Raw genomic sequence first — 14661 nt, 5'->3', positions numbered from 1 at the left:
TCTCTCACTCTCTCTCTCCCACACACACACAGACGGACAGACCCGGAGAGAGAGGGAGAGAGAGGGGGGGGAGAGAGGGGGTGAGAGAGAGAGGGGGGGAGAGAGAGAGAGAGAGGGAGGGAGTCAAATTTGACCTCACCTTCTCGCTACAAATGTCATCTGGCGGCTGCAGCAGAACGACTGTGCCGCGCGCGAGGAGACGCAACCCGGAAAAAAAAAATAACGGACCGTCCACACATGCGCGCGCAGTGCGCGGGTGACACGCCAGTTGACTTCACGATGGCACGGCGCGCGCTACGCACACACTGAGGGAACATTGATTGGAGTAGACATGTATGTCAGAAGAGTCAACGGCATCCTAATTTTGAACTAATTGCGTGTTTCCGGGCAGCTTTTGTGTCAAACCGGTGTGGGTTTGTATTGTCTGGTAAAACACGTACTCGTCAGTGGCTTCGTGTGAGTCAGTAATACGGATGCGTGACGATTTGGTGTCACATGTAGAGACTTCAACAGAGGACGACGTGCACGCCGGCCGGCAGATGGCGCCACTAACGCGTTGTATTGTCCAGTGGTGGGTGACGACGACTGGGACAAAGGATGCACGTTTGAGCAGACGTAGAAATGTATTGCTGGAGTGGGAAATAGACATAAAATGATATGAATGTATGTTCAATAAAAATGTACTTATATGTATGATATAGTGTTGATTGTTAATTATGTTTCACACGTAATTCTGATTAACTTGCGTGTATTAGAAGGCTTTAATCAATGCAAATAGTTGGATATTCACTTACACCTAATATCTTGTCCAAGAGTCCAACAAACTATAGTCTCAATATAAATATATATTAAATGTAAATGCCCGAAGCTATAGTACATGTTAGGAAAAAAAGCTTTGTTTTTATTTCACATTAAACATCCGAATACCAGGTCAGAATGCTTCTTCCCGAAGGTCAACTTCAGGCTATCAAACTGTCAGTAGGAGGCGTAATTTACAAACTGGTGTTGCCGTATAAATTGGGTTTGAATTTTACTTTTACTAAAAAAACACCAACGTTTGGTCTGAGTTTGCTAATAATAACTATAGAGTCATCTCGTGTGGGCTCATTGTGTTTTTTTTCTTACGTTTAATAAGCAAGATGTCTAAAAAACTACCGGAATACACAAAATTAAAAAAACAAAGCTAAAACAAATACTGCACTCGTCCACAGTCATAAAAAGCGACGCGAGTGACACAAAAAGGTGCGACGTAATAATAAATGTACCGGCGTTACGTCCACCGACCGTGCTGCATGACATTTGAACGCACCAATCAGTCGCTCGGGAGCTGATTGAGTCTACTTCCCTACATTGGAGCAGCTGAAGGGGGAGTGAGGTGAAAGCGGACGGACGGTCGATCTCGAACGGATATCTCTCCACATCCTCCCGACTCTGCGAGGGGGACCTTCGGCACACCGCGGCCCGTCTATCTCTCTCTCTATCTCTCTCTCTTTTCCCCGACGCTCCGCGCCTCCGGGTCGCGGTTATTCTGCTTTCGCCGCGAGCCATGGCCGGTATTTTGGCGTGGTTTTGGAACGAGAGGTTCTGGCTCCCGCATAACGTAACCTGGGCTGACTTAAAGAACACCGACGAAGCGACCTTCCCGCAAGCGGAGGATCTGTATCTGGCGTGTCCTCTAGCCTTCTGCATCTTCATGATCCGGCTGGTTTTCGAAAGGTGAGTTTCGAAGCCCGTGCGATAATAACCACGGGGAAGCGGGGTATAGCGCGCGGGGGGGGGGGGGGGGGGGGAGAGGCTGCTTTGATCGGGTTTGTTGTGTCGATGAAATGCTCGATGCAGCACACCTCGCTCTAGATCCACCTCCGTCAGCCTGTTATCCAAACAATGGCATCTCCCCCTCGGTTAGCCCAACAAATCACCACGGCTGATCCTCGTACTTTCTGCAGGCCCGCAGCATCACGCGCTGTCTGCGTTTGATGCGTCTGTCCGAGCACGCACGCACGCACACACACGCGCGCGCGCGCGCACACAGTGTGCAACCAAGTTGATAGGCATTGCCCAAATCCTGCTAGTGGCCTCTCAACTCAAACCGAGAGTCGTGCTGGACACGGGGCTCTTTGTTTTAACTGCCCCGGGTTGTGATGTGGTGCTTATCTCTGTACAATCATCAGCATGCAGTGAGCCACAGAGCCATGTCAGTCACTACAAGGAGTGCACATGTTGACCCCTGCAAAACTGGTGTGTTGAAATACATTGAATATAATCTGAAACCAGCGATGAATACACACACAGCCCTAATATATTATTTTAAATGGGTTAATTACATTGATTGTGTCGTGTTAATTAACGTGGTTATTAAGTTCAGGTAAAAAAAAATGTCATGTGTTTTGCCGGCTCAAATCTGGAATATGCAGACACGCCGCTGTGTTGTTTCCTAGTCTTCCTTAATTCTACACGGAAATGTCCCTGTTTCAACCATCGTTGTCCCGAAGACGATCTGTGAAACACCGCTTTGTCATTTCCCAGTAGAGTAAAAGGAGAATGGGGCACAAGCAGTTACAGACGCTTCTTACAAAGCACCTGCAAACACCTGAACATGCATGAGCTTCCTAATGGCACGTCTAGTGTCCCTGCCATTAAATATGAACAACTGTCCTTAAATTAACCTCAAAGATGATATCTATGTGTTGCAGATTTATAGCAAGACCATGTGCCATGGGGCTGAAGATCCAAACCAACGGGCCGCAAAAAGCACAACCCCACGCCATCCTGGAGAAGGTTTTCACTGCTATAACCAAGGTGCCGCATGTGTTCTACCTCATCATTGTCATTTTACTTTTGACCATTTTCGTCACATGACATACGTGCCCAGTTGAAAACTACATCGGAGGAAACGGGGCTTTCAACCTTGTCTTGTCCAGCACCCAGATGAGAAGAGACTGGAGGGCCTGTCCAAGCAGCTCGACTGGGACGTGCGGACCATCCAGCGCTGGTTCAGACAACGTCGGAACCAGGAGAAGCCCAGCACTCTCGCCCGATTCTGTGAAAGCATGTAAGGCGAAGCCGTTTCAACCGCATGCACGTGTACCCTAACTTGGCTACGGGGAAGGTAGTGTATATAAACAGGATGCAATCATTTTTCACTTATCCATAATGTGACTGGAGACGGGAGCAGGCATGACGTTCAGCTTCATGTTTCTGCAAGTTAATTTCCATATGGTACAGGAATTCACAGCTGCACACGCCACAGCTGCCTGCGAGCACATATTTACAAAAACGGCATGTTTTACTTGATGATGATACTAATGTGAAGGTGACCCTTTCATCATCAGTATCAATTGATCCATCTACAAAAAGGTGGTGTTTAAAAAAATGATCATTGTAATTCGCGAGTGACGTCTCCATATTTGTTGGTTCGTATCCATAATATTTTTTCCAAGGTAACAAAATAAGAGAAAAGCAGGAAGCCATGAAATTGGTTTGCCATTTTTGCTTGAAAAAGGACTGAAACAAAATTTGGTAATTAAAGTGATTTCTCGTCTTTGGATTGAGTACCTAATCAATCTACTAATCACTTCAGCTCTACGGACAAACGTAAGCATGAATTCCTATGTGGTCCGGTAACAACCCTTATGATGGTACTTCAGTTAGATATCGTCCATGTGTTATCGTAGCTTTAGTGCCGGTGCTGCTGTGGAACAATAGTGAAAGGTGCCAACCGGCTGTAACGGAGGACTGGCTCACCGGCAGAAGAGCATTTCCCATGAGGCAGATTGTAATTACTTGGCAGCGTGACGTTAAAGGCCATAAAGCAACGTAGGGCTGTCCGAGCAGAGCCACGTCCGGCACCAGAACAGCCAATCTGTCAGTCCGGGACATCCTCTCCTCCGCCTGAGGGCTGCACTTCACACAGGAGAACACCGCTAGCGGATACAACCACTGGGCCGCGATCACAACCTCACAGAGGCCTCTGTGAAAGCAACGCTCCGTTTGTCTTCCTGTGCGATGTGTGTGTGTGGGCGTGTGTGTGAAAGTTGTAATCCACACGCGGCATGATTGGCCCGAGGAGGCCGCATTGGGTCTTTGAGAAAGTTCTTCTGTCTCAGTGGCTCACGCTCCGAGCGGGCCGGCTTCAGTCCTCCCAGCAGCGATTGCGCTGTAATTAGGGCCTCGTGCTCGGCCGTAGCCGACTGAAAGCATCCTTTGACCCTCAGTCGTGACGACGGCAGATCTGTTGTCTCTTCTTTTCATTATGTAAGTGTAAGAGTACGTAGCAGACACATTTGGTCTGGAAATAATGACCAAAGACCAGCTATTGTTACTGCCTCGCTTTTCTGGGATATGCAGCAAATAAACACTCCAATAAGGTCATGAATTCATTTTTATTTATTCTTTTGATATAACCTACAGTGACTGGTTTCTTTTTTTTTTTTAAGTAACTGAAATCTTTATTTAAAAAAAAAACAGGTGTTTTGCACAATTTAAGAAATAATGGATAGAATATCCATCAGTTTTTTTTGTGTAGTTTTACCAGAAAATCCCTTGTTGGGTCAGTTCTCCTCGGTTAATGTAAGCTGAGGAAAGCGCATGCTTTGATGTCTTATCTCCTCTTCATCCTTTCACTGAGAACCAAGAAATGATCAGAAGAAAAAGAAAGCATTTCTTTTTAGTTAATATTAGATGTTTGATCGAATGAAATGATGATAATAATTCCCGAGTGAGTGAGAGTGAGTGTGTGTAAGAAATACTTTTACGGATATTCCCTGTTTGCTAAGAGTGGGTTGAGACTATTAATAGCAAACTTCACGTCTACACCAAATACACCATCATTAGCACCGTGACCAAAAACGGGGGTAAACTGTGAGCCTGACTCCGGCCGAGCTAAGAGATCACATTCAACGACATCGCCATCATTTACAAAGCATATCTCGCTGTTACCTGGACCGTCTCTCTTCCTGCAGTGCTGTCGTCGCTAAAAGCTCAGGCACACACAATAGGCTAAGATTTCAAAAAGTCACTACACCTGCCCAAGAAATAAGCCAGCACAGAGCCACTCTCTCGTTTTGAATTCTGAATGCTGGCTGTAGCTTTGTATCTGATGCACGGACGAGAGAAGGGTCGATCTTCACCTCGAACTTTCCCAAAATGTTAAGCTATATTCCTTTTTTTGTTGTTCAAATGTAGAACACAAAATGACTGCAATCTCCTGAGTTGCCGTTCCTCTTGTTATCATCGTCACCCACACCACAAAATGAAAGCCATTCATTCGCAAAAACCGAAACATGCCGTTGGTGTCAGCTGAGATATTAATAACCCCATCGCTGCTCTTCCCATCATCAGTAAGTTGGTTTAGGATTTTCATTACTTTGAGCCAACACACCTTTCCCAGAAGCTGCTCAGTGGACACCAAGACGACAAGTAATTAGTTTTGGCCATTAACGTGTGCTCTTGTGAGAGGAAAAGCCACACCCATGTTTTTCCCTCAAATTAGATGCAGACTGCTCGTACCGCATTAAAATAACCGCCTACACACTTTTTAATTTGCGCAATTTATTATCACTCCTTGTAATCAAACAAAATTAGGCAAATACACACAAGGTGGAAGGGACATCTATTACTGCACGAGGAGTAAAGGAGGTGTTACTGCTCATTTAACAGCAAAGAGGGAACCGCTTTTACTAGAATTTTGATCAAAGCTTGTGCGTCATGACTAATTGCTTTGTTGAACCATCCAAATACAAACCGTTGCATCCGGCTGGTGCTTGGACCCACCCTCCTGAAGGTGATATGGAATCAAAGGAGTCAGCGTGACCTACTTTTTATTATTTTAGTTCTCACAAAATAAACCCGGGCTCATTTTATATATTTTCTGATCAGACTAAATGCAGAATATTTAGATGTGCCTACAACCAATATATATCCGCACTGTATTTGAAAAAGAAACTTAATTAACAATGCCAGAAAAAGACATTGAAGCCTGGCCTTGGAGAAAATTAAATCTTTTTTCTGGAGGCAGTAGAGAGCATTTTGATTGTACAAATATAGCAGCGATTTAACCGGACTTGAGCAAGATCCCAGGCTTGTTGAACCAGTTGCCATGCAACAGTCTTGAGTGAGTGTGTGTGTGTGTTTGTGTGTGTGAGCGCCAGGTAGACTTTTCCAATTCATGTGTTTCTTACCATTCTGATGATCAAGTACAAAAATCAGGCTTTGATGGGCCTCGCGTGGAAATGCTTGATTTTGATTCCGCTGCACTGAACATCAAACAAACCCTCTGACGGATGTGCCTGCGCTCAGAAGCCGGATCGTGCCGTTTTCGCTTGGAGTGTTCATGCCATGTTGTGTCTGGAGGCTGTGGACGTCAAGAATTTGCTTAATATGAGGTCAGATAAAACAACGGCACGACAGAACCCCTGAAGTATGCAAAACCTTGTGCGACACGAGGTCACACAGCTTCCCTCGCAGCCGTGAGAGGAGTCATCGGCTGATGTTTCCTTCCATGTGACAGAAGTCGCGCCCGATTTTTGTGCTTCTTCTCCGTGTTTTACTTCATGAAGTCAAGTCACTCCACTGAATTCAGAAGATGAATGGGTGGGGGAGGACTTGTTTTAATCTAATCACTTACAGATTTATACAGCACATGTATAGTTTTTTCTGATTTAACTTCCACACTAAGAAAGCATCCTTTTTCCCCAGCTTTAAGTTTGGGTTTGTGTGCACCTCTTCCTGCTCAGCAATGCTTCGATCAGCGAGCTGTCGTTTGAGGCCGTTTGTTCTTCGCCTTTTCAGTTCACACCTCACTTTCCCTACCGATGTGTTGTTATAGCAACTGTAAATCATGTGCAGGTTTCTTTTATAAAAACAAAGACCGCGTCAAGATGGGCTGGGCCTCTGGGTGTCACGACTGAAGTCCGTGATGTCCCATTTCAAGTGACTCACCCCCTGACTGCGAATGCAGGGGAGTAAGAGAGGCTCACAGCGCTTGAAAAAAACGCCATGTGGCACATGGAACAAGTCGTTTTCGTGAACACCTCCCCTGGTGTTGTTCATATTTACACCGTAGAAAGAAGACCGCGTAATAAAGATAATCGTAAAGCTACTGCTCAGCTGAGGTCTAGTGAGACCACTTCATGGCAGGATTCTTTCCCATTGAGCCTATTGCCATTAAAAAAAAAAAAAAAAACCACTACTGGTTAGTTGTGTAATATTGAGCATTTTGAGCTTTATAATCATTTCTTTCTTTGTGTCTTTCAGGTGGAGATTTACGTTCTATCTATACATATTTACCTATGGAGTGCGTTTCCTTAAAAAGGTACGTTTTTTTTTTTTTCTTCCCTTGGCCACAAAATGAGCAGCAGCTTGCTCCAGCCACTGTTAAAAGTGAGTGCGAGTCACTGAGGTTGGGACTCATTTCCTACGCGGCAAGCATGAAAATGTTGTGGTGCTTGACATAGTTAGTTCCTGGTCACAAGGCCGCCAAGTTAAAATTGATGTTCTGAGGCAAGGGACTAATTTAAAAAAAGGCTTTTTGTATTAAAAGGGCAGCACGATGGCCGACAGCCTTTACAAAGAAGCTGTGTGGGTTCTTTTCGGGTACTCCGGCTTCCTCCCACACGCCAAAGACATGCAGGAGGGTTAATTGGTGCCTCCCGTAGGTGTATGAATGGTGACTGATGCTCGCTGGCGTCGCCTCCAGCTCCCCCTCCACCCTCTAAGGACAGCATGTAGAGAAGATGACTATTTGTAATAAAGCTAAGCACAAACACTGCTCATTAATTATGGAGATTATAAAGAAAAGGGGGGAGTAGTTGAAAAAGGACATATTAGCAATGTTGCCATAAAATATTTAATTCATTTCACACAGAAATGAAGGTCTTTTTTCAATTTCAATGTTTAACGTTACTTGAATTGCCTGCTAGCCAGATAATGACCGTTATGTTGACTATAGTCTGTACAGCTGACAATGTTTTACAAACATTAAGGATGCATCTTCAGTGCCTTTTAGAGACGCTGCGTGTTGAAAGTAAAGTATGGTAGTCGTTTCTTTTATATATCCTTTCTCTGTTTGAAAAAAAAAAAGTATACATTTTGTACTTAATAATGTCCATGTCTGCAGACTACATGGCTTTGGAAAACTAAAGACTGCTGGTACAACTACCCATACCAGGTAAAGGAATCGCAATGCAACAAGCTGACCTTAATAACCAGAACAACCTCACTTCTGAAATCCTTACTTGAACCATTTTGCTTTTTGTGTTTGTGCAGCCGCTGACTGTGGACATCCATTATTACTATATACTGGAGCTGTCTTTCTACCTGTCATTACTCTTTTCTCAATTCACAGACATCAGGAGGAAGGTAAGCGTGACTAAAAGACACACACAACGTATCGTATAACATTGGCCATTGAATCTTTTTTTAATAAATTCTCTCTATGGAAACAATTATCACTTTTTTGTGTAGAAAACTGAACTTTCTGTTCTATGAATTGTAAGTTCTGTCACAGAAAATACATTGTATCTGGGTCACAATGCAGTTATTCTTTTACTGGCATTACTCTGCGATGTTTAGTCTATTTGCTTGTGATCAATTGCTTTCTGCCTCGGTCTTTTCTCACTGGTGTGTGAAATACAAACAAGGATAGAAAGGATTAAGAATTGCAATTATATTCAGTCAAACTTAAATACAAACTATAGTCTGTCAAGCTTCCCCCATCTTTTACTGGAGACATCGATAGCACTGCTGTCTTCCATGTAGTGACCATTCAAATGTACTTCCACCAAGCTGCTGCAGGGGACATTCACTTTGAGTTCATACTTTCAAACCAGAGATAAATACTAAGTACACTTTGTAGTATAAATACAGTTTAGAAGGTCCAACAAATGTTTATGTTGTGTACATGCATTCTTCAACCCACTTTCATCTTCGTCTTTTGGTCATGAACATGGGCGCTCATTTGGTTCATTAGGTGTCGTTTGCATGCTTTCCAGCCATAATCTCACTTCCAGCTCAGGCTTCCCCTCAAAAACACTGCACTCCCAGCAGCTCCCATGATTCCATGCTGTGTACGCCTTCACTCTGTCATCTCGTTGTTGACTGTGGGCATGTTGTCTGTTTTTGTTTCTCCTTTCAGTTTTTTCATGCACAGTACTGCACTGAGGAGGTCCTCTGCATCCCCTGCCAATTCCAGTATGTTCTCCCTGCACACTCTTGCCTTGCTTTCATTCTGTATCTTACATTGTTGCTCTTCCTCCTCATCTTCATTGTCACGCCGTCTCCCTTGGTACCGGTCGCTTTGAGCTGAGTCATTGCCTCGGATTGGCCTGAGAAATGTGTCCCTGTGCCACTTGACTGCACTTTCCGTCACCCCCGATGTTCATGCATTTCTGTCCCAAACCCAATGAGCCCTCAAAGACCAATCCAGACTCTCAAGTATTTTAAACAATAATTTGTTACAGTAAAGTAATTGTTTTAGACCATGTTGACCGGAGATGATCTTTCCTCCTTCCTGGTTTTGAATTTCACTGAGACATCCTCTTTTTTAGACATGGTGGAATGTTACATTTGCTGCCAAGGGCAGTACTTCCCTTGAGTGTTTCATGCCACTTGACACTTCTATTCCCCCCTACAGTTCAGAGGGGAAAATTGACTTTTCAATCAAATACAATAAATTAATAATAACTTTTATTATTTACTTCAGATACGAAACATATGATGAGCCTAACCCTTTTAATACAAGGTATTCTCATAGATTAAACTACTCAACAGTTCCATTAAAATATTTAGCTCCCTTTCCCAGCTTCATCCCTCCAACTGCATGAGCCTGGGACCGGTGAATAATTGCATTTGAGGATTGATGAAGTAATTCTTAGTTTTCTTTGACCTATGTAAGTTTTTCAATGCATCAAATAGAGTATATTAAGCAAAGAAGTTTAAATCTCCCTAACTACTGCTTTTAAGCATATTTTGAAAACGAGATGTAATGCATCGTGACACAATTTAAACCCAAACTACTATAATTCAGTAGATGTATTTCAACTACACAGTTGCATTAATGCTCCCACTCTGAAGGTGTACTTGCTACGTTTGCTTGAGTATGTGATGATTGACTTGTCATGACTTTACGTTTTTAAATCTTTGCAATCGCTTTGCAGAATGACAAACGCATTCATCTCATCTGCAGCCAACTTGAGCACTGATTATTTCAATTTAATTAATAATGGCAGTTTTGAAATTAGCCACCATTGGGTTCCAAATATTTAGTATTTTATTTAATACAAGACTTATTACACAATGTTATGCATTGCTGCAAAGTATACAGCCGTGAGGCAGTATTTTGCCTAAAATGTGTGACTTTTCCTCGGCAACTGTGTCCCCAGGACTTCCTGATCATGTTCCTGCACCATGTTGCAACGATCTCTCTCATCACCTTTTCCTATGTGAACAACATGGCACGAGTGGGAACTCTGGTCATGTGTCTCCACGACGCAGCCGACGTGCTCATAGAGGTGAGGATGGGTGAGAATATCGGAGGCTGCAGAAGGAAATAATGAAAAGGGAAGGCAGTCTTTTGCTTGTAGTACAAAAAGTTTCAGATAGTATGTTCAACATGCAGTGTTCCTACGATACCAATCATATATATATATATATATAGAGAGAGAGAGAGATGTGTATTTATAAATTCATCAACAGATATTTCAAGTAGCTGCAGACTAATGATTGCATCTCTTTTCCCATCAAGGCTGCCAAGATGGCCAACTATGCCAAATGTCAAAAATTGTGCAACCTCCTGTTTGCGATGTTTGCAATTCTCTTCGTAAGTTCCAGGCTGGGAGTTTATCCTGTCTGGTAAGTGCTATTCTCTCTCTTGTAAACCATAATTGGCATCCCTCTAAAGGCTGACTGACCTGGAGCAGTGTTTGCATTTATAAAAAAGTAGACAGCCAAGGACTTAAAAACCTCAAAGCAGCAGAGGCCTCAGATGCTCTGCACATTTCAACAGATCACGACGGAAAAAGCGAGCAAATGCCATGAACATTTCAAATCTATTTTCGTCACTTTCATCACAACGATTTGTAGTTCAGACACATTTCTGGGAATACCGTTGCTAAGTAATAGTTACCCTGGATACAGCAGCTTTAACCTTTCAAAGCTAAACAAATCAACAAATGAAAAGGAGTATGTCGTGGTTCTTGCTTTGTCATTGCAAACACAGCGTTTGATCTGTAAAAAAATTCAAAAGGCTTTAAAAAAATTTTTTTACCCATAACAATCTTCATTTTGAGGAGTTTCTTTATTGCTCCTGATCAACACAGTTTTAAACAAGAAGACGGACCCTTCCTGAAGAATTTTCCTGAAGTTACTGCAAATACATTTTAGTCGTTGCCAGCGCGTGCGGCCGTCTCTCACCGAGCAGCAGCACGATTATCACACCTCTCGCAAGCCGAAGGGAGGCGGGATGTAGTCTGAGTCGAGCCGCTGCAGTTGGGTGCTCGTCGATATTTGGTCAGCAAAGAAAATCTATTCCCGAGATCTAAATGTAGATTTGTTGTCTTCTATCATGAAGAAAGCATTTGTGAATGCCGGTCTGTGCAGCTTTTGTTTGACCGCTTTCACAACTCTCGGTCTTGCTTTCACTGTAATATAATGATGTTGCGTCACATTTCAGTCAAATCCCACCACATCAGTAGTAAAGTTGTCATTACAGTAAAGCTGTTGCCATGGCTTCAGGATCTGGAAGATGATTCACAGACAGCCATTTGCAGGAATGTTCTCTGCTATATGTGAAGCAGTTTGCTTTTCCTCCTGTCATTTATTTTAATTGTATGGCATTTTAATTGCATTAAGGTTTATCTTAACACACATTTGTTTGTGCCAGAAATACAGTACATCATTAAAGGGAAAACGTCCTGTGAAAGAAGAAGAGGTGGAGCACAGTCCGCCTCTTTTGTCTTTTTACTGGCTTGGTCGGTTACTCGGGACATAAAAGAACCCCGCCACAAATGAGAGAGTCCTTTTACCCATTGTGTTGTTTTTTGTTTTTTCTAATAAAACATGAGACGTTACTCATCTACTGCTCCCTCTTTCATGGAAGGATATTAAATACCACCTTCTTCGAGAGTTGGGAAATCGTGGGGCCCTACCCGTCCTGGTGGGTCTTCAACCTTCTTCTGATCCTGCTGCAGCTTCTTCACTCCTTCTGGTCCTACCTCATAGTGAAGACGGCGTGCCGAGCCATCTCCAAAGGGAAGGTGAGTCACCACTCTAAGCATAATAAATATATATATATATATATATATATATATATATATATATATATATATATATATATATATATATATATATATATATATATATATACATACACACACACTGTGGAGTGTCGTCAATACCCACTTTTGACCTTTCCTTTTCTGTTCTCTATGTCACCTCCCTCCTTCAAGGTGGGAAAATGGAATCCGTTGCATGTAAGTAGCCTTAAAGAGGACTATTTCAGCCTAATTGTTTTAGCCATTTCATTAGTTGTGTTCATCATGGTGATCCTGGTTATCAATCAACCTTTATCTAATCAATCCATATTTAACCCTAACCTATGCAGGGAAACTCCTTTGATGGCAACATTAGTATTTTGATCAATCTTCTACTTCAGCACAGACTGATCCATCTCAACCACTGCATGTTTTGCCCCACAATGATTCAGAGAAAAGCAATGCTACAATGTTTCCTCTGGCATAATACATTTCAGCTTTAAGTAAATACTAATTATTTTAATTAATTATTCTTTTATTATACCATGTCAATGCAAATATAAATGGTAAAAATGAGCTATTTTGGTAATTAATTCATCAGCAATCCACCAAAAATTCACAAGGTTGTCAAATAGGAGGTTTTTAGGCTGTACTGTTTTATATGATTGTAAATTGAATATCTATAGGTTTTGGACTTGTAATCGGACAAAACCAGGTCAGCTTCAGTGAAACAGCGAAATGCATTTTCCATTATTTTCAGACATATTTTTAACAAATCAATCGTAAAACAACAACAAAAAGTTTAATCTATAATGGAAATAGTTATTAGCTGCAGCCCAAATAGTGTCATGTTCAGAGTTCTCTGCAAAACAACTGTAGGGCTTTTTCAACCTGCTTTCTGATATTGATTGGCAGAGCAGCTCCCGGTTGGTCACACAAAAGCCCACTTGTGTCACCGCCACGCATGGCTGCCAAGGATAATGACCCAGAGGAGAGTTCTAATGAGAAAAATGTCATCTCCAACCATCCCTCTCAATGCAGGTGTCAAAGGATGACCGCAGCGACATTGAATCCGGCTCTGACGAGGACGACAGTCCCCCGACCAATCACAAGCACCACAGCAGCAGCAGCAGCACCACCAACGGGACCAACAAAAGTCACGGGACCAACGGCTACCTGACGGGGGCCCCGTATCCCGACGAACACTGACTGTGTGTGCGTGTGCGTGCGCGAGTGTGTGTGTGTGGTAGAGACATGCACATTGCCTGTCTGGTACTGGAATTGTTGACAGATTAATGTGAACGCAGTTTTGTTATAATTTGATTCTTTCCTAATTTCCGTGCACAATTGATTCACTTCCTCTATATACTTACATCAAACTGCACTTAGTTAAATATCAGCACTCCTATTGGTACAACCCACTCTGTTCAGCCCACAACCGAAAGCATTCCACTTGATGGTGTACGCATGCTACTTTAACATACAGTAGTCTGGCATACTGGGGGTGAGTTATGTTCCTATGTTTACGTCCTTGTATGTTATTTATTCTTTTATGAATATGTTAGGAGATTGTTAGACATCTTTTTTTTGTTGCATTGATGCTGGTGTTAAAGAGGGAATTCTCTTTTTATCTGAAACACCTTTTATTTTTTTTCACACCGCCCATCATGACAAGTATTTGCATAATACTGAAGACCTGAGTTTATTTTTAATGCTACACCCCCAAAGATATGCCAAAATGTGTGATGTTTACTCTCATTTTAAAACCCATTCTCCACTTAAACTGTATACGAGATGTCAATAACAGTGTTATGTATGTGCACCAAATATGGCTAGATGCTATATTACATCATTTTGTTAAGTATTCTGATACATTTCCAGTAAGCATTTTATTAAAGGCCATTGGTCTTCTATGGAGGCAGACATGAGTTGTTTGAGTTATTCAATATTAAAAAAACTGACAATTACAAATGTGTGTGTGGGTGGGTGTTCAATAAAAGATGCATCAACAGCAAAGAAAAAATTCATGGTTTTGAATTCTAATTTTGTAAAAGAAATGGATTTTTCCATAGAAAAAAAAACTTGAGGTTTGAATAGTATGATCCTTACCACCTCGGTACTTACTTTAATCATTATTTGTATACATTAGTGAATTACATGACTTAACAGTTTGCTGATAGTGATGAAGCAAATGAGAATTAACCTAGACTCTGCTATTCCCCTTTGAAGCTTTTTAAGAGCTAAAGTATTTTAGCTTTTAGTTCTTCTTTTTTTTTCTGGCCACATCTTTATTTATTTTTGTTCAGTTTGTCGTTATTCTAATTTTGTCTTCAGAAACTTGACTGTAAATGAATGCAGTTTGGCTCCATTAGCCTCTGGTTGTGGGAATTAGTTAATGTTTTCTAACAAGTTC

The 14661-nt window shown here is 42.2% G+C and overlaps 1 protein-coding gene across 1 annotated transcript; it reads left to right on the top strand.

Annotated features, from left to right (window-relative positions):
• The first annotated feature begins 147 nt into the window (after window positions 1–147).
• Window positions 148–14169, top strand: cers6 (ceramide synthase 6). Its single transcript, XM_037488221.2, has 11 exons — window positions 148–1716; window positions 2694–2799; window positions 2922–3052; window positions 7255–7312; window positions 8117–8167; window positions 8266–8358; window positions 10380–10508; window positions 10742–10848; window positions 12095–12251; window positions 12444–12467; window positions 13290–14169. Exons 1-11 carry the CDS (start codon window positions 1547–1549, stop codon window positions 13455–13457), a joined length of 1194 nt encoding a protein of 397 aa, XP_037344118.2. The 5' UTR covers window positions 148–1546; the 3' UTR covers window positions 13458–14169.
• Window positions 14170–14661: the final 492 nt, after the last annotated feature.

The sequence above is a fragment of the Pungitius pungitius genome, chromosome 10, assembly GCF_949316345.1.
Source record: "Pungitius pungitius chromosome 10, fPunPun2.1, whole genome shotgun sequence".
NCBI lineage: Eukaryota > Metazoa > Chordata > Actinopteri > Perciformes > Gasterosteidae > Pungitius > Pungitius pungitius.
Note: the sequence above shows the minus strand (reverse complement) of the source record. Positions and strands in the feature narration are given on the sequence as shown.

Coding starts and splice junctions, on each gene's coding strand:
- cers6 (XM_037488221.2), top strand. CDS start 1,547: ATGGCCGGTATTTTGGCGTGGTTTTGGAACGAGAGGTTCTGGCTCCCG. Junction 3,053..7,254: donor GCCCGATTCTGTGAAAGCAT/GTAAGGCGAAGC, acceptor TGTGTCTTTCAG/GTGGAGATTTACGTTCTATC. Junction 8,359..10,379: donor TCACAGACATCAGGAGGAAG/GTAAGCGTGACT, acceptor CTGTGTCCCCAG/GACTTCCTGATCATGTTCCT.